The 22,880-nt window shown below is 33.5% G+C and overlaps 3 protein-coding genes across 3 annotated transcripts; 1 reads left to right on the top strand and 2 right to left on the bottom strand.

Annotated features, from left to right (window-relative positions):
- Positions 1–894: 894 nt before the first annotated feature.
- LOC127101009 (aldo-keto reductase family 4 member C10) lies at positions 895–5,101 on the bottom strand. The gene is made up of 8 exons (XM_051038317.1): positions 4,851–5,101; positions 4,709–4,759; positions 3,241–3,317; positions 2,939–3,026; positions 2,605–2,859; positions 2,267–2,503; positions 1,993–2,068; positions 895–1,067 (listed from the first exon to the last, which is right to left on the bottom strand). Exons 1-8 carry the CDS (start codon positions 4,971–4,973, stop codon positions 1,030–1,032), a joined length of 945 nt encoding a protein of 314 aa, XP_050894274.1. The 5' UTR covers positions 4,974–5,101; the 3' UTR covers positions 895–1,029.
- Positions 5,102–12,848: 7,747 nt separating this feature from the next.
- On the top strand, positions 12,849–14,666 carry LOC127104770 (F-box protein At1g80960). The gene is made up of 4 exons (XM_051041928.1): positions 12,849–12,956; positions 13,110–14,039; positions 14,126–14,266; positions 14,343–14,666. The coding sequence occupies exons 2-4, from the start codon at positions 13,119–13,121 to the stop codon at positions 14,664–14,666; spliced, it is 1,386 nt and encodes a 461-aa protein (XP_050897885.1). The 5' UTR covers positions 12,849–12,956; positions 13,110–13,118.
- Positions 14,667–19,226: 4,560 nt separating this feature from the next.
- LOC127101010 (NADPH-dependent aldo-keto reductase, chloroplastic) lies at positions 19,227–21,335 on the bottom strand. Its single transcript, XM_051038318.1, has 7 exons — positions 21,162–21,335; positions 20,995–21,045; positions 20,853–20,929; positions 20,668–20,755; positions 20,127–20,402; positions 19,759–20,004; positions 19,227–19,549 (listed from the first exon to the last, which is right to left on the bottom strand). Exons 1-7 carry the CDS (start codon positions 21,279–21,281, stop codon positions 19,463–19,465), a joined length of 945 nt encoding a protein of 314 aa, XP_050894275.1. The 5' UTR covers positions 21,282–21,335; the 3' UTR covers positions 19,227–19,462.
- Positions 21,336–22,880: the final 1,545 nt, after the last annotated feature.

Here is a 22,880-nt window from a genome sequence, read left to right on the forward strand (position 1 = left end):
AGAAGACCAAACATATATTTAAATCTTATATATTTTATTAGTGTTGTCAAAATACTAATTTAAATTGATCAGCTTTTTATATTATGATTAAGAATTTGATTATGATAACCTAATGGTTTGTTTGGATGGGAGGTTTTTGAAAGAAATTTTAAAATGAAAAGTGTTAGGTTTAATATTTTAAGAGGGAAGGGAAGGAATAGGACACGAGATCAAAATCTTTTATAGTGATTTTTCCCTCTTTTTAAATTGGAGTTTTTTTTAAAGAGGAGGGGAGGAATGTTAAATTATAAGTTATTATTGATGAAATTAACTTTAAATTTTTTGTAAGATAATTTATTTTTAAAAAATATTAAAAATTTAAATTTTCTATCTAATTTCTCTCTTTTTTGTTTATATTGGAGTTTTCTTTTCTTATTGTTAAAAACTTACTCCTACCTTAAGTTAACCTCATATTTTATTTTTTAAATTTTGATATCACTTTTTAATTATCCTAACATTTTTCTGTATAATGTTTTTTTTTAAATTTATTTGTATTAGATAATCTTTTTAAATTATATATTATTATCTTTATGTTTTTATAAAATATTTTATAATATTTTCTAATTAAATATTTATATTTAGATAATAAATTTGTGATTAAATTATGAACGATAAATGAGTTTTATGATAAAATTAAATGGATAAAAAAATAAATTAATTTTAAAATAAATGTTACTCCTCTTTGAACCAAGCATATTTGCAATTAAAATCTCTCTCTCTCGATTTTTTTTTTTTATATTGTATCTCAAAATAATTTTTATGAGAAACTATTTGACATAGCTTTAAAATTAAATATTTTTTTAAAATTTTAATATAAAAAAAAATTCAATAAAATGATAAAATATATAAAATAGCTATTCAAACCAAATTTTTATTTGAAACTTTTATAAATAAAAAACTTATAAATTTTTTTTACACAAAATTATGATACACTATAAAAATCATTTAAAAAACAAACGAGCCCTTAGACCAACTCCAACGATTGATTCTTCATCTTGGAGATTGATTCTTCATCTTGGAACTCCAGTCTGTCAATGAAAAAGCAGCATTTTTCAATTTTATGCTGGATGAAGATTGACAGCATGTCAAACGTTTTAAAGGCAAGCAACCGTTGATTGATTAAAATAATAATATAATGAAAAATTAATTAAATAAAATAATAATAAAATTCAAAATAAATGCTAATGAAAATTAAGTTTGATTAATTATGTGATGTTATTTATTTTTATTGTTTTTAATTATATATCATGTATTTGAGATTAATTTTAATTATCATTTTAAATTATAAGTTTAATTTAAATTTTCTTTATTTTATATCAAATTTAATTTAAAACACTAAAATTATTATTTTAATTAATATAAAATTTAATATGAATAAAATATTAATATATAAAATAAAATTGTGAGATCCAATCTGAGTTCTTCAGAATTAGAGTTGCACCATTGGAGTGAAAAAGTAATTAATTTGCTTCAAACTGACGTGGCTTAATAGGTCTCACAAAAAACCCAAAAATAGATTCACGGTTGGAGATGCTCTTAGTCAGCTAGGTTGCAAGAAACATTGGTCAAGGAGCAAATCATACTATCAAAGTTAGTTTAAATTAGTGTTAGGAAATGTGTGTTAGTATTGATTTAGTTGGTGGACTGATATTTATATGAATTGTCTGTTAAGTTCTTTCCCTTGCATTATAAGTAGATTATTTATTTCATATTTACCAATAAAAATATCATGTGCATATCCTTATATTCATACCTCAGAAATATTCTCACAAGTATTTATGTCAATAGATAAATTCATATAAATTATTCCGAACAATCTTAAATTCCAAATCTTACTCAACTGACCAAATCCTCAATAAGGTAAATTCATGTGAATTATTAAAATGATCACAAAAATAAGCTTATTCAAAAGTGGAAATGCAGATGCACATATGGAACTTGTCTCTTACTCACCATCCCAAAGTTCTTCAATGGTTTTGTACCCAGGAGATGCCTGGCTAACAAATTGTTCTGCAGGAACTATTCTTTCCTGCATCGATTCGTAAAAGAAAAAGTTGAAATGAAAGATGGCTTAAATAATTAGTTGGTCCCTATAGTACAACTTATTTTGGTTTTAATCCATTCAAAAAATTGTTGATTTTAGTCCCTCAAATGCTACAGAAAAAATTTAAAAACTTTTCGGAATCCAACAATATAAAGTGCATGATCGTAAGATTGCATGACGTACCTGCTCAAATTTGTTGAAGTTGACTAGCAAATCTTCTGGAATAGACCAGTCAAACAGATCGATGTTTTCTTTGATCCGTGCAGTATTTGTGCTCTTTGGAAGTATACTGTGACCCATCTGTAGTCCCCATCTGAGGGCTATTTGGGCCGGAGTCTTCCCTAACTTCTCGGCCGTCGTGTGCAGAACTGGATTTTTAAGAATATTACTCTCAACTCCTTTACCTAGTGGAGAATAACCCTGAATAAGAACATTGATTGGGATGAGTAGTCAGTTATCAAATCGACATTTCATATTGTGAATTAGAAGAACTACTTTCTGAACTGGATTTGCACACTCACAGATAAATGCACTCCTTTGGATTTACAGAAAGCATGTAAATTTGGCTGCTGCAACGAAGGATGCAATTCCACTTGGTTAACAGCTGGAGGAACACGCGCAACATCCAAAAGACCCTGAAGCTTCTTTACAGAGAAATTGCTGACTCCTATAGCTCGAGCCTTTCCCGAATCATAGAGTGCTTCCATTGCTTTCCATGTGCTTGGTATGTCAGGTTTGGTAAGACGTCCGTTTTTCATGCTGACTGGCCAGTGAATCTAGAAGAATATATAGAAATATTACAAACATAATAGGATCTGATGTAAGAAGAAATTAGTTTCATTTTCGTTTACACACAAGGTAGAGATCAAGGTAGTCGAGCTGCAAATCACATAAGGTTCTATCAAATGCCTTAGGAACGTCTTCTGGCAAGTGATCCGTACACCTAAAATATGTAATGTAATCATGTTTTAAGAACATATATGCAAGAAATAACAATTTGAAAATAGTAATTGTTCAAGAATTTAGACAATAATATATTTAGTAGATACAATGATAATGAAAACTCTAGGAATCAATCATAGCGAGTTATTGCATACATAACCTTGCCAACAAAATAGTTAAACAAATATTGATAAGTTTATATAAAAAAGACAAACCATAGCTTGGATGTGATCCACAACTCTTCACGCTTAACTACTCCATTAGCAAACAACTTTTTCAAGGCATCACCAATCTACACATAAAATTTACAAAAAGTTAATACCATACAGTGTATGAGCAAAAAGTCGATAAAATCTGTAAAAACTTTCAAATTCTACAATCAACATAATACTTGATGAAGTGCACTTATAGTGGACCTAAAAACTGTTGACTTTTAGTTCTTGCTTTATTCCACAGAATTTTGGCTACAAATTAGTAAAAAAAAGCTTCAAATTCCAATTGGGGTGTAATGTCAAAGAAAAATTCTCTCTGAGTGTAGTTTTGTAGATGAATTAAAACCCATTTTGGATTAGATTTTAACCTAAAGAGGAGCTTCTTAACTTAAAAAAAATGTCCTTATGAGTTGTGATGGAGAAGTAAGATGAGATAGCATTTGAAAATGTTCCGATGTAGAAGCTCATTTCAACTTATACAAGAAGTGATTAGCTGTTTTTCGACAATTCATTGGGGCCTAAACCCAAATCAAAACAAACACCACAAGCTTACACTTGAGAGTAGCAACTTCCATCATCCCATAGCAACTCACTACTGACTTAACTAAGAGAGACATTCTGGACCTCAATTGCATAAAGGGGAAGGGAACAGCACACTAGTTTACTCTAATAAGTTTATGTTGATTCTGCTTCTCCAATGCATATATGCATATATGCAATTTGCTTAATGGTATCAGTAGCAGCCAGTCACCAAGCCTATTAAGTTTCTAACCTTACGCACTTTTCACCTTCATACCTCTTTGCTAACTTAAGCATTAGATGACCAGAGCGTTTTGCAGATATCCCACCATCACCAATGCTCGTAACCATCAAAGCAGAATCAAAGAAGAAACAGTATGTCAAGACACATTCTATCCCCAACCCAGTCAAAAACTCATACTCTAGTTTCTAAATAAGAACATCTTTCATCTTTAGATCAAGACTAAACAACATAACTTTTGAAACTTAAGTGCAATTAATGAACTTGAAACTCATACTCTAACATTGTTGTAGTAAAAATAAACAATTTCAGCAAATGTCACATATTGAAGCCTGTACGGTATAATTTTATTAGGTCCTAAGAGAGGATAATCTATGAAGAAGGATAATACAAACACACAGGTCGCCTGATATGAGAATAAGGTCACCCGAAGTCTTGCCTCATGACGTCCGGCGCTTGGCGATAGTCGCCCCGTATCATACAAGGCAAGAGGCCGCCCTAATAGCCTAACCACCACATACAACCCTACAATCACAGGGCTACCTTATTGTACTTTTTTAGTAAGCTTTAAGTTTTCATCATGAAATTGAAAGAGACAAAAAAAAAAGAGGCATTCATAACAATAATTCAAGTTGCAGGGAAGTTAACCTAACAATTATTCCAATATATATTAATATAAAAGAAGATGATTTCCCAATAAAAAACCCTAACCTCTTTTTCATTGCCATAAATTTGAGCACAATCTATATGCCGATATCCAACCTGCATTAACAACATAGTAGTTATGTTAATCCAAAACTAACTTTGATGGAAGAAAGAAAAGTGAGTTCGGGTAAGAGAGAAAGAAAGAAACATTGACAGCGGTGGAAATAGCATCGTAAACAACGCCAGGAGCAGCAAGCCAAGTGCCTAAACCAACAGAAGGAATCTTAGCGCCAGTGTTCAACTCGAAGCATCTCAGATCCTCGATTGCCATTTTCTACTGTGATAATGTAACCAAACCGAAAACTCAGAATCAAACCAGAGAGATCACCAACAAACATTCAAATTCAGGTTTTGATGTACTTCAACTTATTTTCAGGCAAAATAGCATAGTCCGGTATCTTTAGGAAGAAGTACGTTTTTATCTATTAATTTTAAAAATTATTATTTTGATCGATTTTATTTTTTAAATAATCACCATTTTCAAAATTAATTTCAAAATAATAATTTTTTCAAAAAAAACTTTCAAAATAACTACCTTTAAAAAAGATGCATCAGATGAACCGGCGCATCCGTCTTGAACCAAGAGAATGCGCCTTAGACCTTGGCGTTTGCATTGGAAGCCTCATGAGGAGGCGCCAATGTCCATGGCGTCTGCATTGTGTCTCATGAGGAGGCGCCAATGCATATGACGTCTACTTAATGCATGTGATGTATACGCTAATTCATCTAACGCATACACCATTGTATTTTATTTTATTTTAATTTTATTTTTTATTTTTTTATTTATGAAATAATAAAAAATAATGTAATTTTTATTTATTTATGATATAATAAATGTTACATGGGATTGACAAAAATTTAAGGACCGACCCGATCGAAACGTCCCCATATTCTACATCCAGGTGCGTTAGTTTGTCTCCGAGGTCTCCCACGATTTACCTGAGGTGTTTGGGGTCTTTGTGTGCTGACCTAATCGAATGATGACCGGTGTGAAGGTCCGGCGGAAGTTCCAGCGGTATTTGATAGATGTGTCATCATTTGTTTCCAATATCCAGAGGGGCTCTGGCCAACGACGCTTCCGTAATGGAGTTCGGTGCCCATGTCATCGTAGTTATGTCAATGTGGTTGGGTGGATTATGAACGGTATAGTTGCCCAAATTGGGACATTGAATCGTTTTGGAAACGAAGCAATGGTTCCTGGGGCGTACTATAGTTAAACAATGGTTGTGTGTTTTGGTGATGGGATGTTTGAGCTGTCATTGGTGGGGGGCTACGATGAAGTGACCCATATGAATCAGCTGGGTTATAAACGGTTGTGGTTGAAGCGTATGGTTGTTGGTGGGTAGAGTTTGATTCTTGGTTTTGTGGTTGGGTGGATGGTATGAATGAATTGCGACGTTGGGTGTTTGGTTGTTGGGTGGGTGACATGAATGGGTTGCGAACTTGAGTGTTTGGTTGTTAGGTGTATGTGGTAGGTTGATGATGTGAGGTTGGTTGTTGGGTTTGGGTGGTTTGACATTGGTGTTGGACGGGGACTTGTTGTTGGGTGTACGATGACGAAGCTAGTTGACGTGGATCTATCAAATACCGCGGCTCAGACACAAATTATTGCGTTGTTACCGACCTAAACCATGTCATATATTGTTGAGTTGGTCTTGCACCATGGATGACTGGTTCGTTTAAGATATGTTGTCGTCGATTCCTCCATTAACGGCACATCTCTTTTGCAAAATCTCTCCAGTTGGAATAATCCCACTAGGCATCAACTCTTTTTTGATGCCAATTCCCCAAACACGTGGAAGGTTCTGGAATCTGTTGTTGCATGCCGAACTGCAGTTTTACCCGGTCACTCTGGTGTATTTTCACAGTAGTGAACGGGATAATTAGTGTCTTTGTTGTCCAAATTGCAGCATCGTCATGGTTCACATGATGATTAAGACCCAGATATGACCTCCAAATAAACTGTAAAATAATACGAAACGATTAGATAATAAATAATTTGATAAATATTTTTAAATTAAAATATAGTTGTGTAGGAGTATTACATCGTCTGGTCCAATAGATTGTGATAGACTACTATAGCGTGTTTCAGACACCTATTGTAGTTCATCCCCCTTACTGACCACCTTAGATAAAAAAAATTGAAAAATATTATTTATAATTAATTGTAATATAAAATATAATTAATTAAATGGTAAAGTATTACACTTACTTTGTTGCAAACGGGAACATGAATGTGTTCTCATTTATCGGGGCGAATGACGACATTCTTGACCAACCTCATGCTTGTAGCAAATACGCACATGAAAAAAACATACAAGTATTCTTTTTTTTGCATTTTTACACATTGCACTATATAGATGGGCCAACACAGCCGAATCCCAACTATATGTGCTTACCTTATTAATGTTGCGTAACAACGGTAAATACATAATATTTACTGAATTACCTGTACTTTCTGGAAATAAAAAATTACCAAATAAAATCATAATATAACACTGAACTTTAATTATTTTTTTGTACTCGGTTGATTCTTCGGACAATATTATACTCACATGATATCGTTTAAGATATTTTAAATTTATACCTTTCCCCCTTGCTTGACCGGACGACTCTCCCTCAATTTGGTCGTCACACAAAGGGGCACCCAATAATTCGTTGCAGATAGAGCTGTCCTGGTTTACTTTACCATTTACGGTCTTACCATCTATACGGAGACCCAACAACATGTATACGTCCTCAAGTGTGACGATACACTCACCGAAAGGAAGGTGAAATGTGTGGATCTCGGGTCTCCATCTCTCCAACAAAGCAAGAATGAACTTGTAGTCTACCGAGTACGAGACAATGTTGAGGAGATTTCCAAATCCACATCCTATAATATATGGTTCTCTTAAAGGATCGTGGGATACATATTCATGTACACGATATCGAAAACGCATTGGGTCCTAATAACACATAAGTAAGAAATACAATAACAAGAAGTAAGATATAATACAAACATAGATAACAAAGATATACGAATTAAATATGGAATAAGTAAAAAGAGAGTGAAAACATACAAATGTCGAGATATTCTCGAGTGTGTAGTGATGACCATATTACATTTATGACCAAAGCTCCTCCTATGCAAACATACTTACAAAATGAGTTGCAATTAAGTAAACTACACAATATTACATGCTAAGAAGTTGAGGTTTTGACTTGTGAATCCAGTGAATCAAGTTAATAAGTGCCACTATTTCATGCAAATAATCACCATAATTTGGCCCTTATCAATTAGTAGTGGTGGTCATATTACATTGCATCAATTTGCATATGTGATTGTTCTATGTCTACGAACTATTTTATGTGGTTGTTGAATATTGCTATTAAACTATCCTAAATGTTTATATACACCGTTAACATTATAAACGTATTTCCTCATCCATTTTTGTTTGCTTGTGTGGCTTGTTGTACCGATGGTACAAATACGCAGGTAGAGGAGCATTAGCTGATGCTGAATGGAAGGTTTGGCGTAAATGCCTACTTCGTTTTTATTTATCACTTTTGAGTTTATTTAGTATTTCCATATTTTGCTCTGATAGTGTAACATCGAGGCAGGTTTGTCAATTGTTCGATGTTTTTTTGAGAGTTGTTGGATTTATTTCCTTATGTTGGAACTAAGTTGTTTTATGAAAATATGAGACGTTTAGGTTGAGATGAAGTTGTTTTAATTTCCGCTGCTTAATTTGATGTTGAGAATGATGTTTTATGAGAGAGGTGTGACACCATATACTGATTTTAAAATAAATTTTTTTCATGATCGCTTTTTAAATATGCGGGAGGTTAGGGTGTTGCATTGGTGATCTATGTTCTTGAATATGTCCCATATCAATTTATTGTTTTTCTCACCTTTCTGATAAATGTAAAAGGGAGATAAGTATACTCTAAGTGATATTAGGGTATACTCTCTCTATTTTTGGGGGGGAGTTTAACCACTCCAATCTATCACCTATGTTTCTTTTGTCATAAAAAGGGAAAGAACTTAGATCTACGTACTTGCAGATATGATAATGATACCATTCTGAAGTGAAGTTTTTATCACAAGTTTTGAGCAAGTACACCTAGTGTTGATGATGACCACACTCTAAAGTGAAGTCTTAATCATTAGTGTTGATCAAATCCATCTCTCTCTCTCTCTCTCTCTCTCTCTCTCTCTCTCTCTATATATATATATATATATATATATTATATATATATATATATATATATATATATATATATATATATATATATTTCTTCACTTTTGACTTTGTGTCTTTGAGAGTGAATCATTTATCAATGAGGTGTTTCAGCCTGGTGTAAGGGTATTATTGTAATATCTTTCTAGTGATAAATTTTTTTCGTTTTGATCTTAACCAATTGAAAAGCTCTTGCTTGGTTATTGACGTAAACCTAATAAAACCTCTATTTGGTTGGGAGGTCTTTGTTTTTAAAATTCTCGTTTCATTCGTGAGCTTATCGCGATGTTAAAAGCTCTCAAGTGGTTCGAGGTTATCTTGGTGGCAAAATATCTTTATTGGTAGCTCTCCGTAGTTAAAACCTCCGTGTTTGGTTGGATCACACCCAAACAAGAAAACATGGCTCAAGAAAATAAAGTGCAATACGTCGCAACTGGATCACACCCTTCTGGAAGCTAGCAACTCCAAGAGCATAAACGATGGAGCCAATGATACATAAACCTCATAAAGGCTATAACTTAGGGGTGTGGAATAGGACATAACCTTGGGTAAGGAACAACTTCCAACAATGTTAAAGAATTACTCGAGTTCCCAAAAAATGGAACAGTTAAAGGTAGAGCGTCAAGAAATTATCCTAGTTCCCAACAAATGGTACGAGTAATCACGAACATCAAAGAATTACTCCAATTACAACAAATGGTATGATTAAAGACGAACACCAAACAATTACTCCAATTACAACAAATGGGACGGGTGGAGGCGAAACGTCAAATAATTGCTCCAGTTCCCCCCAAAATGGGATTGATAGAAGTGAAAACCTCAAGGTTAACCTAAAACCGATTAAAAGGAATAAAAAAGATGAAAGGAAGATCGAAGATGGTCAAAATAACAAGATCAAAAAGCGGGTTAATGCCCTCATCAATAACGTCATCAATTTTTCCCCCTATGACAACAACTTCTCCTTGTGAGCTCCCGCTCTTCTACTTGAGAATCCTTCTCCTTTTGAAGGGCATCTTTAGATGTTGCAACTTGGGAAGTCAACATCGCCACATAAGCCTTCGCCATTTCTAGAGCCTTTTCCTTAGCTTCCAAGGATGCTTATAAGTCAATCAACTAGGCATCCAAATAAGAAGGAGTTCCATAAGTGTCCACCTCTTTTTAAGGTCAACCAATCTTGCCATATCTTTTAGAAGACTTGACATCTTATCTTGGAGTTGAGACCGGTCTTGGTCGGTCACATCATACTTGCTCTTCCAGGTATCTCACCCCTCATAAGGATGGCCTTGGTACAAAAATTTCCCCCGGACCGCATCTGCCATAGACATCCCGGAGGCACTGCAAAACATATGAATGCAACCTCTGGTATTAATTTCATCTTCTCCGCACCAGAAAAAACAGGAAAGTAGGAAACCTTGATTAGAGAAAAACAGGAACCTAAGAATAGTAAGCGAAGCTTTGATGCTGAGTAGAAAAAATATGGCATGGGAAGTATCGAAAAACCAAAGTCTCTTATTCTAGATTTCGTCTTGGAAGGAACCCTAGTCTTGACCTCTTTTGTTGTTGTGCGAATAAGTTTGAGTTTATTCATCAGATCCCTTATCTAACCTAGTGGAAGAAGTTTGGTCTTGATCGGAGAATACCGATGAATATTGAGATGCAAGCAGGGGCAAAACATCTCTCGAAGTTCTCTCCACTAATACTCCTGTTGAGGTAATAGAAGGATAAAGAGAAGAATTGACAGCCCCACTGACTCGCAATCGAGTTTTTATTTTCTGCGAAAAGACTCTTTACCGCAACCATGCTACATGAAGCCATGATATCTGTAAAGATGAAAGCAAAGTAAATTAGCACACATAAAATGAGGACTGCAAAAGCAATTATACATAAAGATCAAAATGTATGACATATTGTCGTAACAAAATCAACCCTTGACAACACAAGTAGTCTTGGGAGGTACACATTACCATAAAAAGATGAAAGAAAAGACTTAGAGACGACTTGCTATTCTGATATTCACACAAAAACTAGAACACCTTCACGAAAGCCCAAGTGTTAAAATATAATTGAGAGGACACAATTCTCAAATGCTTTAACACTCCTTCAAATTTGTTGAAGGGAAATATGAAAGTTAACTGAATGAGCATGCATTCATAGAAAGCGACGGAGAACCCGTTCAAGTGGCTACAAATCCTCTTGTTGAAATCAATAGGGAAAACCGTCTAATCAAAGGGGGGGCCTACTTCTTTGAGATCACCTTCCACTTTGGTTTTATTATCAAAAAGAGATATATATGCCCTAACACGCCAGGATCTACCTAGCAATATTGGTTTGCATCAGTCGGTTCCCGGGATAGAGTATCTTCCTAGTCATAGGGTAATAAACAATGCCATCCCTGCACAATTCTATAAGACCTAATAAAATGATAAGTCCTATGCTTATCTCAAGAAATAATTTATGCATCTGATAAAGGTCGAAAAAATGGGGAAATGTTTACTCCCTGAGAATTAGAGGTAACATTATTTGTTCGATCACCATTAGTGAATTTCTCAGCACTCTCATCAAAGAAAGCACAAGAAGACTCCTTAGAGGTTGTTTTGTCAAAAGAACGTTCATAATAAGAATAATCAAACTCATAATTGTCAAAATAATTACTATATTCGGGGTAAAGGCGATTATTCGCTGAGGAAATAATATTCGAGTTATCTAGGGTTTTTACCCCTATAGATGACAAAGAATCACCACCATTAAAGCTACTCCCCTAACCCACAAGTTGACCATCAATATTAGCCATGGTAAACGTGAAGTAATGAAAGTGATGAAAGAAGATTCAAGACAAGGAATGGTACCTAGAGGGAAGTTGAGGGAAAGAAACGTTTTCAAGCAAAAGGAATGAAAGGTTGATGATGACTCAGAAGACACACTACTCCAACAAAAGGAAAGCGCACTATACTCAAAGTTACTAGATGTTCAGGAAAGAAACAAGGGTTTCACCAAGACAAAACGTGTTTCGATTTGTGGTAGGAGCGAAAAATCATCCAGAAAGCCAATCCATATTTATATAAGCAAATAAGGGTGAGTTGATCGACGATTCGTATTAAAAGGAAATGGAGAGACGAAAGACAATAGTCAGATATTACCTGGGAAAACACAACAACACTTGAGTGTACTTGAGCACCCTAAAAGAGGGTGCGACACCCTAATCCGTGAACCTAGAATCCCATATTTAAAGGTCATGTGAAGCGTCTCAATGATGAAAAATACATTTAATACACATGTTCCCCACTCCTCTTATGACTGGCTCAAAAAACTTTTTCGCTCTCCTAAGGCCATCAACTCGACATCATGCATAAGACTTAAGATACACACAATTTCCATACTTCACTCTACCATTTTTGGGACTCAAATACTGACTTGAGCATTGGAGTTCGTACCGTGCAAATCCACCCATGTGCACAACTGCCTCAAAAATTAAACTTGCACCACCTCGTTAGAAGTCCACCTCAATTTACTCATAAGTCTTGCTTCGAGATGGAACAAAATGCAACTAAAAAAAAACCATTTATTGATTTTTTCCTACTATTATTCTATCTTTTTAAATAAAAATAATTATTTAATAGTTTTTACCTACTCTTATTCTCTCTTTTTTTTTCATTTTTATTATATATTTACCATATATAACTTAAACCTTGAAAAATTAACAATACATAAAGATTAATTAAAAAATGAAGCATTTAATATTGTTTACCTACTCTTATTCTATTTTAAAAAAAAATTATTCACTTCTTTTCCTATAAACATAGATATAAATTTAAAAAGATTCAATATTATCATAATAATTAATCAATAATAAACAGATCATGATGAGATCCTATCATATCATTAACTACTCAATTTAATGAGTTTATATAATTGCTATTAATTCGCCATAACTTGTGCTCCAAGACAGTTAGTTTTTTTGTGCTCCTCAAATGGTAGGTTTTATCTGAAATTTCACCATAGCCATCGAAGGTATCAACCCAATTTCATTCCAGGTACACTCTCTAACTAGTATTAGTTTTATCATACAATATAATTCGTTTCTCTTCATCATCATTATATTCATTGCATGAACATTTAGTGTAGAAATACAATAAGATCAAACCCTAGAGTGACATTAATATCTTGCAAATCTTGATTGTTTGCAGAAAATAGCTATGTCGAAACTAATATTCAACCATGAAATGCAAGACTTCATTAGTGATCTACCAGATCTTATTCTGCATGTTATAATATCCCATCTTTCCATTGAAGAAGTTTTTAGAACAAGTATTTTATCAAAACGTTGGATACATTTATGGAAAAGTGTTTCGCACTTCGATTTTGATTGCACTCGCATGGTAAACCCTAAGAAAACAGATTCATCAGGTAAAAAAAGAGCAACAAAAACTGATGTTATGATATATAATAACACGGTTAATCATATATTGCATCAACACAAGGGTAATTTAATTAGTGGTTGCTTCAAACATTTTCGTCACCAAAATGGTTTCGAAGTTTTAACTTCGGTTGAGTTTTTGATAGAGAGAAAAAGGATAAGTTCTTTGAGTTTAGAGTGTGAGAATTTAAATCGTCGTCTTAATATAATTACTAAGGACTATTTTAAGGCTAGGATATTTTCAAATTTGAGTTCGCTTGAATTGACAAATTACAAACTCGAAGATTCAATTTTATCTGCATTCGAAAGTTGCGAAAGGTTGAAAGTTTTGAAGCTCAAGAATATGTTCATGGTGGATACTACAATCAATGGAATTCTGCAAAATTGCTATGGTTTGGAGAAGTTTAGTTTGGTTAAGTCGAAAGGGTTCAATAGCATCAAGATTGAAAATAAATCTCTTAAAATTTTGGAGCTTTTTTGGTTGAATGTTGGAAAGATACATGTTAGGGTTGAGGATCTTCAAGTGTTGGCGATTGATTCTATAATCTGCCCTCCGAAAGATCTTAGAATTTACTCGGAGAATATTCGGAGTTTCTGTTCGGCCTACAATCCATTTGATCAAAGGACTCAATTACGTTATAACGAAAGGAATAACATTCTGAAAACACAAGATATTCTTGAAAATTGCAGTGATCTTTTTGTAAGTTTTCTCGGATTCTATTATTTTCTTATGTTTCCTATGGATTAAGTATATATACAGCTGCCCTAACTATCTCTTCAATGCAGAAATCTCAACCAATAAACATTTTTCGAAAGCTTTTGACCTTGTCGATCGATTTGGATTTGAACAACATAAGAGAAGTTTTGGCGCTTTCGTACGTGCTAATGTCGTGCAGCCTTCTCAATACTCTAAAAATCACTATACCGGTATGTTTGTAGTAACTTTAGAAAACTTTGAATCTTCATTATGCTATGATGTTTGAGATGTAATTGTGTTTTACAGGCAAATAAAGCAAATAAAGCTTCAACTTCCAATATTACTACTGATGATGATGATGATGATGATTGTGCACTACCGTATGTTAAGTCGATGTTCTGGGAGACACGAGAAATGTACTATTTTGAGCTCTTTGAGAACTTAAAATTTGTCACATTGAAAGGATTTACAGGCAAAGAGCAAGAAGTGATATTTGCAAAACTTTTGATTGCTAGAGCATACATGATGGAAAAGATGCATGTAATTTGTGATTCAACAATTGTGGATGAGGCAAAAGATCTACTGTCACTACCAAGAAGTTCTAGTCGCCTCTCCATTATATTAGAGTAGGAAAATGAGAATGGTTTTATTCGAGACCATGAAATCAAGAGCGAATTATCGCGGCTCTGGTTGATTATCTTAACTTCAAACAATGTTTTGCAGAAGAATGATGAAAGCATTTTTATCAGAAACTTTATTGAGCATAATGTTTTGTTACAATCCTATATTCTGTCAGATTTGGTATGATTTTTCAGCATGATAATGGGTAAACTATTTTCACAAAATTGATGGTCGATGAGTTATAACATGAATAAAATAAAATAAAAAGGATGTGTGTGAAACCAAATCTTAATCCAAGTAACATATAGATAACAAGTCTCACCGAAACTGAGTTGAGCTGGCTTGATGGACCACGCGATGTATTAATTATGATTCACAGTAAGTTTGAAATAACCATCACTTCTTACTTTTAATCCTGCTTATGATATTCTTTTCAATATGAAGGTAGGCTATTAGACTCTATAAAGAAAATTATTTAATCTTATGATTTGAATTTTTTGAAATCCATTAGAAAGGGGAAAGGTTTTTAGTGATAATAATAATAACTCACTCAATTAACTAATTAAATTAATATTCAACGAATATTAACTAATTAGCTAAATGATAACTAATATAATTAATTAATTTTATTCACCACACCACCATTTCCACACTTTTACTCACACACATCCTAATCCTTAATTTGTATAATTCTAAGGCAACTATCCCACACCAAGGATAACACAACACATCAAAATACCAATCAATACAACACAACCACAACTATCACATAATTAAATTACGAAAAATAATTTAAATAAAATCGAGCATTACAAGTATCTCCTTGACATACTTTCTTTGATGTAGCACCATACCTAGCTTTGACATTTGAAATTTCATACCTAGGAAGTATAACAACTTTCCCAGATTCGACATTTCAAATTCCTTCCTCATCATCTCTTTGAACTTTGACAAGTTCTTCAAGCTATTTCCAGTTACTAGCAAGTCATCGACATATAAGCAAATGATTGTTATATCTTATGCCACAACCTAAACATAGACACCATACTCATATTTGCATTTGACGAATCCCAATTCGACCAAGTATGAGTCGATCTTCTTGTTCCATGCTCTAGGTGCCTGCTTGAGACCATAGATCGCTTTGTGCAACTTGTACACTTTCCTTGCTTCCTCATGAATCACAAATCTAGGAGGTTTTGTGAGGTACACCTCTTCATCTAAAGGTCCATTCAAAAATGTTGATTCCATATCTAAGTGAAATGTCGATCAGCCTTACTTACATACCAAGGCTACCGCTAGTCGAACATTTTCCAATCTTGCGACAGGTGCAAAGACTTCAGAGTAGTCGAGTCCTGCTCGCTGAAGAAATCCTCGAGCTACCAATATCTTCTTATGCCTTGCTATCAATTTGTCAATATTGTGCTTCAATTTGAACACCCACTTCACTTCGATAGCTTTTGTATGAGCTGGCAATTCAACCAACTCCCATGTGTTGTTTATTTCGATTGCTTGTAAATCTTCGACCATAGCAGACTTCCACTTCATATTCTTTAAAGCCTCAATATATTTTATTGGTTCAACACCTGCAAGTAAAGCAAAATGAACTAGTTTTCCATCTGTTGTAACTTCATCATCACCAATCACTTCATAGTCTTGAAGTCTTATTGGACGAGCTCTAGTTCTTTGAGGTCTCTAACTTAAGTTATCCATAACCTCTCCAACTTCGAATGTGTCGGGTATGTCAGCAAAAACTGCGACTTCAACTAGAATATCAATAATATCTTCAACTTCGACATCATTAATTACTTCGTCTAAATCATAGCTCATTAATAGCTTATCAATTGCATTACTAGAATTACAATCCCATACATAATTTTCATAAATCACAATATCTCAACTAATCATAATCTTCTGATTAATTGGATTGAACAACTTGTATGCTCCAATCTTGTGATATCATACCAGAATCATAGGTTCACTCTTGTCACCAAGTTTCCTTCTTCTTGCATTAGGAATATGCTTGTAACACATAGATCCAACCGCCTTCAGATGACTCACCAGTGGTCGTTTGTCACTCCACGCTTCTTTAGGAACCTTGTTTTTCATCTTATTAGTAGGGAACTTATTTAGTATATAAACAGCAATCGAAACAACTTCACCCCATAAGGATTTTGGCAAATTCTTCTGCTTCAGCATGTATCTCGCCATGTCTAATATGGTCTTATTTCTTCTTTCTTCTATTCCATTATGTTGAGGAGTATAAGGAGCAGTTACGTCATGATCAACATCATGTTTTTCCCACAATGCTTCAAATATCTTAGATGTGTATTCACCACCTCCACCTGTTTGCAGAATCTTGATCTTCTTTTCACTCTGGTTTTCGACAAGCATCTTGAATCTCTTAAAGATTTTGAATACTTCGTCATTTCTCTTGACCACATAGATCCACAGCTTTCGACTAAACTAATTGACAAACAAAACAAAATACATGTTTCCACCAATGGTATGTTCCTCAAAAGGACCACATACGTTTGGATGTACAACTTCGAGTATGCAGGAGGATCCCATTGGCATAGTCAAAACAAAAGACTTCCTGAACTACTTTCCGACTAGACAACCTTCACAGAGTTTGTCGGGCATCTCAAGACTTGGTATATCAATTATCATATCTTGAGTGATCACTTGATTGAGCAACCTAAAATTCATATGGCCAAACCTCGGATGCCATAACCAACTACTTTTATGGTCGACAACTGTTTTCAGACATTGTACCTCAGTCGAACTGATCATGGTCTTAAATGTTCTATTCTTCGATAGAGAAGATTTCAAGACCAAGTTATTCTGGATTTCGAAAAGTTATAAGGATCCATCTTTCATAACCACTGAGAACCCCTTTTCGACCAGTTGTCCAAGACTTAGCATATTACACTTTATTCCAGGGACATATAGTACATATTTGATCAAGGTTTTCGCTCCATTACTCCTTCTAATAACTATGTTGCCAGTACCTTCAGCTTGCAACGAGTTATTATCAGCAAGTTTGACCTATCTCTTCTTTGACTCATCAAAATCTACTAACCATACTTTTCAACCAGACATGTGATTCGAGCAACCTGAGTTGAGGAATCAGATCTTAGATTCGACATGGTCATCTGCAACTGCATTCATAATCACCATATCATCATAATCATATGAATCTTGATGTGCAAGGTTCGCTCATTCGTTCTTGCCTTTTGTCGATCCCTTATCTTTTTTGTACCAACAATGTTTGGCCAAGTGACCTCACTTTTCATAATTATAGCACTACACACCTTTTTTTCTCTTCTTTTTCTTTCTGATAGGAATTTCCTTCTCTTCTTTTCGAGGATTCAGAAGTTGTATCATCGACCTTATTCTTGTGAGGATTCAGCCAAGATTTCTTGCCCTGAGTCTTGTCGATTTTGCCTTTAAACTTGTTGGAACCACCATTACTCTTCCATGACTGAGCCTATAGTGCTTGTATCGAGTCTTGAACTCATTTCCTTTCGACAATCCTAATCTCACGCGCCTCCAACGAACCAACCAAATCTTCCAGTTTTAGGGTTTCAAGATTGTTGGATTCTTGAATAGCTATGCTAATATGATCAAAGTGAGAGGTCAATATACACATTACCTTCTCAACTATCATCTTATTAGTTAGGGTTTCACCACAACCCTTCATGAGACGGACAAGTTTCTGCACCTTCGACACACAACCTGCAATCTTTTCATCTTCTTCCATCGACAACAATTCATATTGTCGTCGCAAAGTTTACAATTTGACAACCTTGACTTTCTCGCCTCCTTCATAGTACTTGACAAGAATATCCCATGCCTCCTTCGGCGATTCAGCATGAGCAATTCTGTCTAAATTAGTCTAATCAATCATCGATTGGATGTAAAATGTCATCTTAGAATCCTTCTTCTTGGCATCCTTGTGAGCGGTTCTCTGTGCGTCGATTCATCTTCACCAACCATAGGAAAACCATTAGTAACCACTTCTAGAGTTTCATGAAAGCCAAATAGATATTGCATCTGTTTTTCTCCATCGAAGCCAATTCTTGCCGTCAAGAGTTGGAAGGAAGTTTAGTAAATTTTCTTTACCATTCATCTTTGCATCGACTAATCAACAACAACCCAAGATTCCGGAAAGCACGATCTCTGACGTGTGATTCTTGAAAACACGGTCAAGAATCTAACCAGAGCTCTAGATATTAATTTGTTAGTGCTTGAAGTACTTTTAGTGAGGAGAGAAAAAGAGAATAAGGAAATAAGAATTGTATTATTGAATTGAATGAATGATGAAACTGAATTATAAAGTGTCTATTTATATATACCTAACTGACTTGACTATTAAATAAAATAACTAACTAAGTAACAAACCCTAAACCCTAATTAGTTTTAGCTTTGAACCATACAACTCAACTTAGATTATATCTAATATCTCAAAAAATTTCAATTTTAGATTTTAGATTTACATGGAGTAACATTAGAAGAAGGAATGAAAGAAATGAAAAAGAAAATAAAAGAAATAGTTTCTTTCTCTTAATGTGTGATGAAATCTCAAATGGAATATATGAAAAACATTTTATTCCAGTCGTATAGGGGATACTTTCAATCCCTATTCTCAAAGTTCTTCAGTGTATAAGGGTATTCTTACCCTTAACAAAGAAACCAACATAAAATAAGAGGAAACACTAACCAGCAAAACAAAAACCACAGAAAAACAACACTAAGTAGCAGACAATGACAACAGCAGCTTGGAATCCCAATGTGTTGTGTCCCACTCATACTTCACCATCCCATAATTCTTCAATGGTTCTATAGGGACCACAGGTCGGATGAACACAACTAGCTGCAGCATGTATTCTTCCCTGTAAAAATAAAAATTTCATCATCTGTTAGTGCGAATAATTTTTTACCTATAATTATGGATATCCGTACTGATAGACAAAAATTATATGCAATACGATATTGTTTGCAGAGAGTGCAATTACAGAATGATTTAAAATTACATTTGAAACTCGTTTTCTTAATTATTTTTTCATGTAAATATGGAATATTAAATTAGCTATATAGTTACCGTTTCTTCAATTTGAGAGAGCAAAGTCATTAGGTGTTCAGGTATTGACCAATTAAAGATATCAAAATTTTGGTTGATTCTAAGATCACTTGTGCTTTTTGTAATCACACAATGCCCCATCTGCAAGCCCCACCTTATAGACACTTGTGCTGGAGTCTTTCCCAATTTTTCAGAAACACTTTTGATGATTGGATTGTTGAGGATGTTATTTTTGTTATCTTGTGGTGAACCCAGCGGTGAGTATCCCTAGAGAGAAAAATATATGAGTTACAAATATTCAGTTGTTAAAGTAAGTACATTATTAAATAGGTACTTACAATCAAATTTTAATTTTGCCTAAAAATAACACATGTAGTATCAAAACTTACAGATAGAAGAATTCCTTTTGATGCAGAGAATGCATGCAACTTTGGCTGCTTCCATCCAAGATGCAATTCCACCTGATTAACGGCTGGAGGCACTCTTGCTATGTCAAATAAATCTTGAAGTTTCTTTGTAGAGAAGTTGCTTACACCAATAGCTTTAGCCTTGCCAGAGTCATATAGCTCCTCCATTGCTTTCCATGTCCTTGGTATGTTTAGCATTGTGAAATTTTCAGGCTTCATTCCAATTGATCCCTTCTTCATGCTGAATGGAAGGTGAATCTATCCATTGAATCAATGCAATTTGTCAAAGGAAGATTAGTGAACTCCAACGCTACATATAATAATTTGAAAAAATAAATAAATAAAATATAATCACAAATATCAATATAGATATCTGACGCAAATATAAACACTATTTTTCTTTAGAGATATCAGTACTACATAACTTCTAAAAAAATATATGTCTGAGAAATCGACACTGTCGTTACATTTTATTTTTTATTTATTTATTTATTTAAGATTATTTTTAGGTGATGACACATACTAGATAAAGATCTATGTAGTCAAGTTGCAATTCTTGTAAAGTTTTATCCAATGCGTTTGGCACATCTTCTTCAGCATGATCTGTGCACCTGAATAATAATGTTATTAAGAGGGGTTTAGCAATTAATTATGCATGTGTATTTTATTAATAATATTTTCTGAATATAAATATAAGAAATTAATAACCATAATTTGGAGGTGATCCATAGCTCTTCACGCTTTATCAAACCATCGTCAAAAATCTTCTTGAGAGCCTTACCAATCTATATAGAAACAAAACAAAAAAGTGAAATATATAGTTAAAATACATGGTTCAAATCATCACTACCTCTGCTTGATTTTCATATCTGGATGCGCAATCAATATGCCTGTATCCAACCTGAATTTTCAAAAGAGAATTCAAATAAGTTCTAAATGTTGTTAAATTTGAAATATAATCACTTAAAAGTGGGTTGGAAATTTAATAAACTAAAAAATGAAACTAAAGTTATGTACCTTAATAGCTGTGGTGAGAGATTTTTCAATAAAATTGGGTTCAATCTGAAAAGTGCCTACCCCAATGGATGGGATCTTGGCTCCTGAATTCAACTCAAAGAACTCTATTGTGTTTGTCATTTTGTTTAGACAAATAACTAAGTTGCTACTATTATGTATTTGTTATAGTATCATTCAAACAAAAATGATTATTTATTGGATTGGATTGAACGAAACATTAGAATGAGTACAATGAACCTATGTCTTTTTTAAAATTATACTATAGATACATGTTTTTTCTATAAATATTTATTTATACAAAATTGTTTTTTTTTTATGAATAATTAAATAGGTATCATTGGATTTCTTTATGTTTATATTACCTTAAACCTTTTGTTTCTATAAACATTTGTTTAGATTATTCCTTATGGATGAATGATTAAATAGGTATCATTGAATTTCTTTTTGTCTATATTAGCTTAAACCTTTTGTTTCTATATACATTTGTTTAGATTATTCCTTAGGGATGAATGATTAAATAGGTATGATTGGATTTCTTTATTACCACTATACTTTAACCTTCTATTTCTATAAAAAATTATTTAAACAATGATATAAATCTTTTAAGTTTGTTTTTCAAACTTTTATTTGTTAAAATAGGAAAAGTTTATTTTCTTTTATTTTTAAGATTGATTCAAAGAGAGAATTTATTGCTATAAAAGTAGAATTTATGGGTGTCGACGATGAATCTTGAATTGGTGGCGCTAATCTTTAAAATGACGGCGTGAAACGGACCTGGAAGGTTAACAGTTCAACACCCAAGTCATTTCAAAATTCAAGATGAACGTAGTAAAAGTGGAGATCAAAATTGTGTACCTTGAATATCGTATGTAATGATTTTCATATGTTGGTATCATTTTGAGTGGATCTTTATCGGGTTGAGACTAGGCTTTTAGACATTTGACCGGCACATATATATATATATATATATATATATATATATATATATATATATATATATATATATATATATATATATATATATAAAAGACAAAACGAGTCCGGCCTGTTGGGCATGTCTGCTTTGTCCGCACTTTAGTGTGGGCGGACCATAGGCTCAGACCCTCACCCTCTAATGTGTTTGTCATGTCCTGTCCCATTTTTTCGCGGACTTTTGCGGACACAAACATTTACATATACTTTTGGTTGTTAGACTTAAAAATTGAAGTGTCCGCAGGTTTTCCCCGTCCTCACTTTTTTGTAGGGTGGGCCTAGGTTTTAGGTCCGCATCCTCAATTATGACTGCCCCGCGTCCATTTTTTTATGCGTGTCGGGCCTAAACGGGACGAACATGTCCGTTTGCCACTTATATATATATATATATATATATAATATATATATATATAATATATATTATATATATTATATATATATATATATATATATATATATATATATAACATAGGTGTCAAACTTAATAACGAAATGACGTCTTCGATAACTCTTTACCGCATATCCGCATAATAAAATCCACTCTTGGATTGAAAGATATTATCATATAAATCATCTCTATAAAATTTAACATTAATCGAAAATCATTTGATATGTCAAAGAGAAAAATCAAAATTAATGATTTTGTTAAAGTTTGGTAAGACGCTAATTTTTATGCATTTCATTGACATATTAAATAATTTTTTAGTGATGTTAAATTTTATATAGATGATCAATATGATAATATAT

Source organism: Lathyrus oleraceus, chromosome 7, assembly GCF_024323335.1.
Source record: "Lathyrus oleraceus cultivar Zhongwan6 chromosome 7, CAAS_Psat_ZW6_1.0, whole genome shotgun sequence".
NCBI classification, from domain to species: Eukaryota; Viridiplantae; Streptophyta; class Magnoliopsida; order Fabales; family Fabaceae; genus Lathyrus; species Lathyrus oleraceus.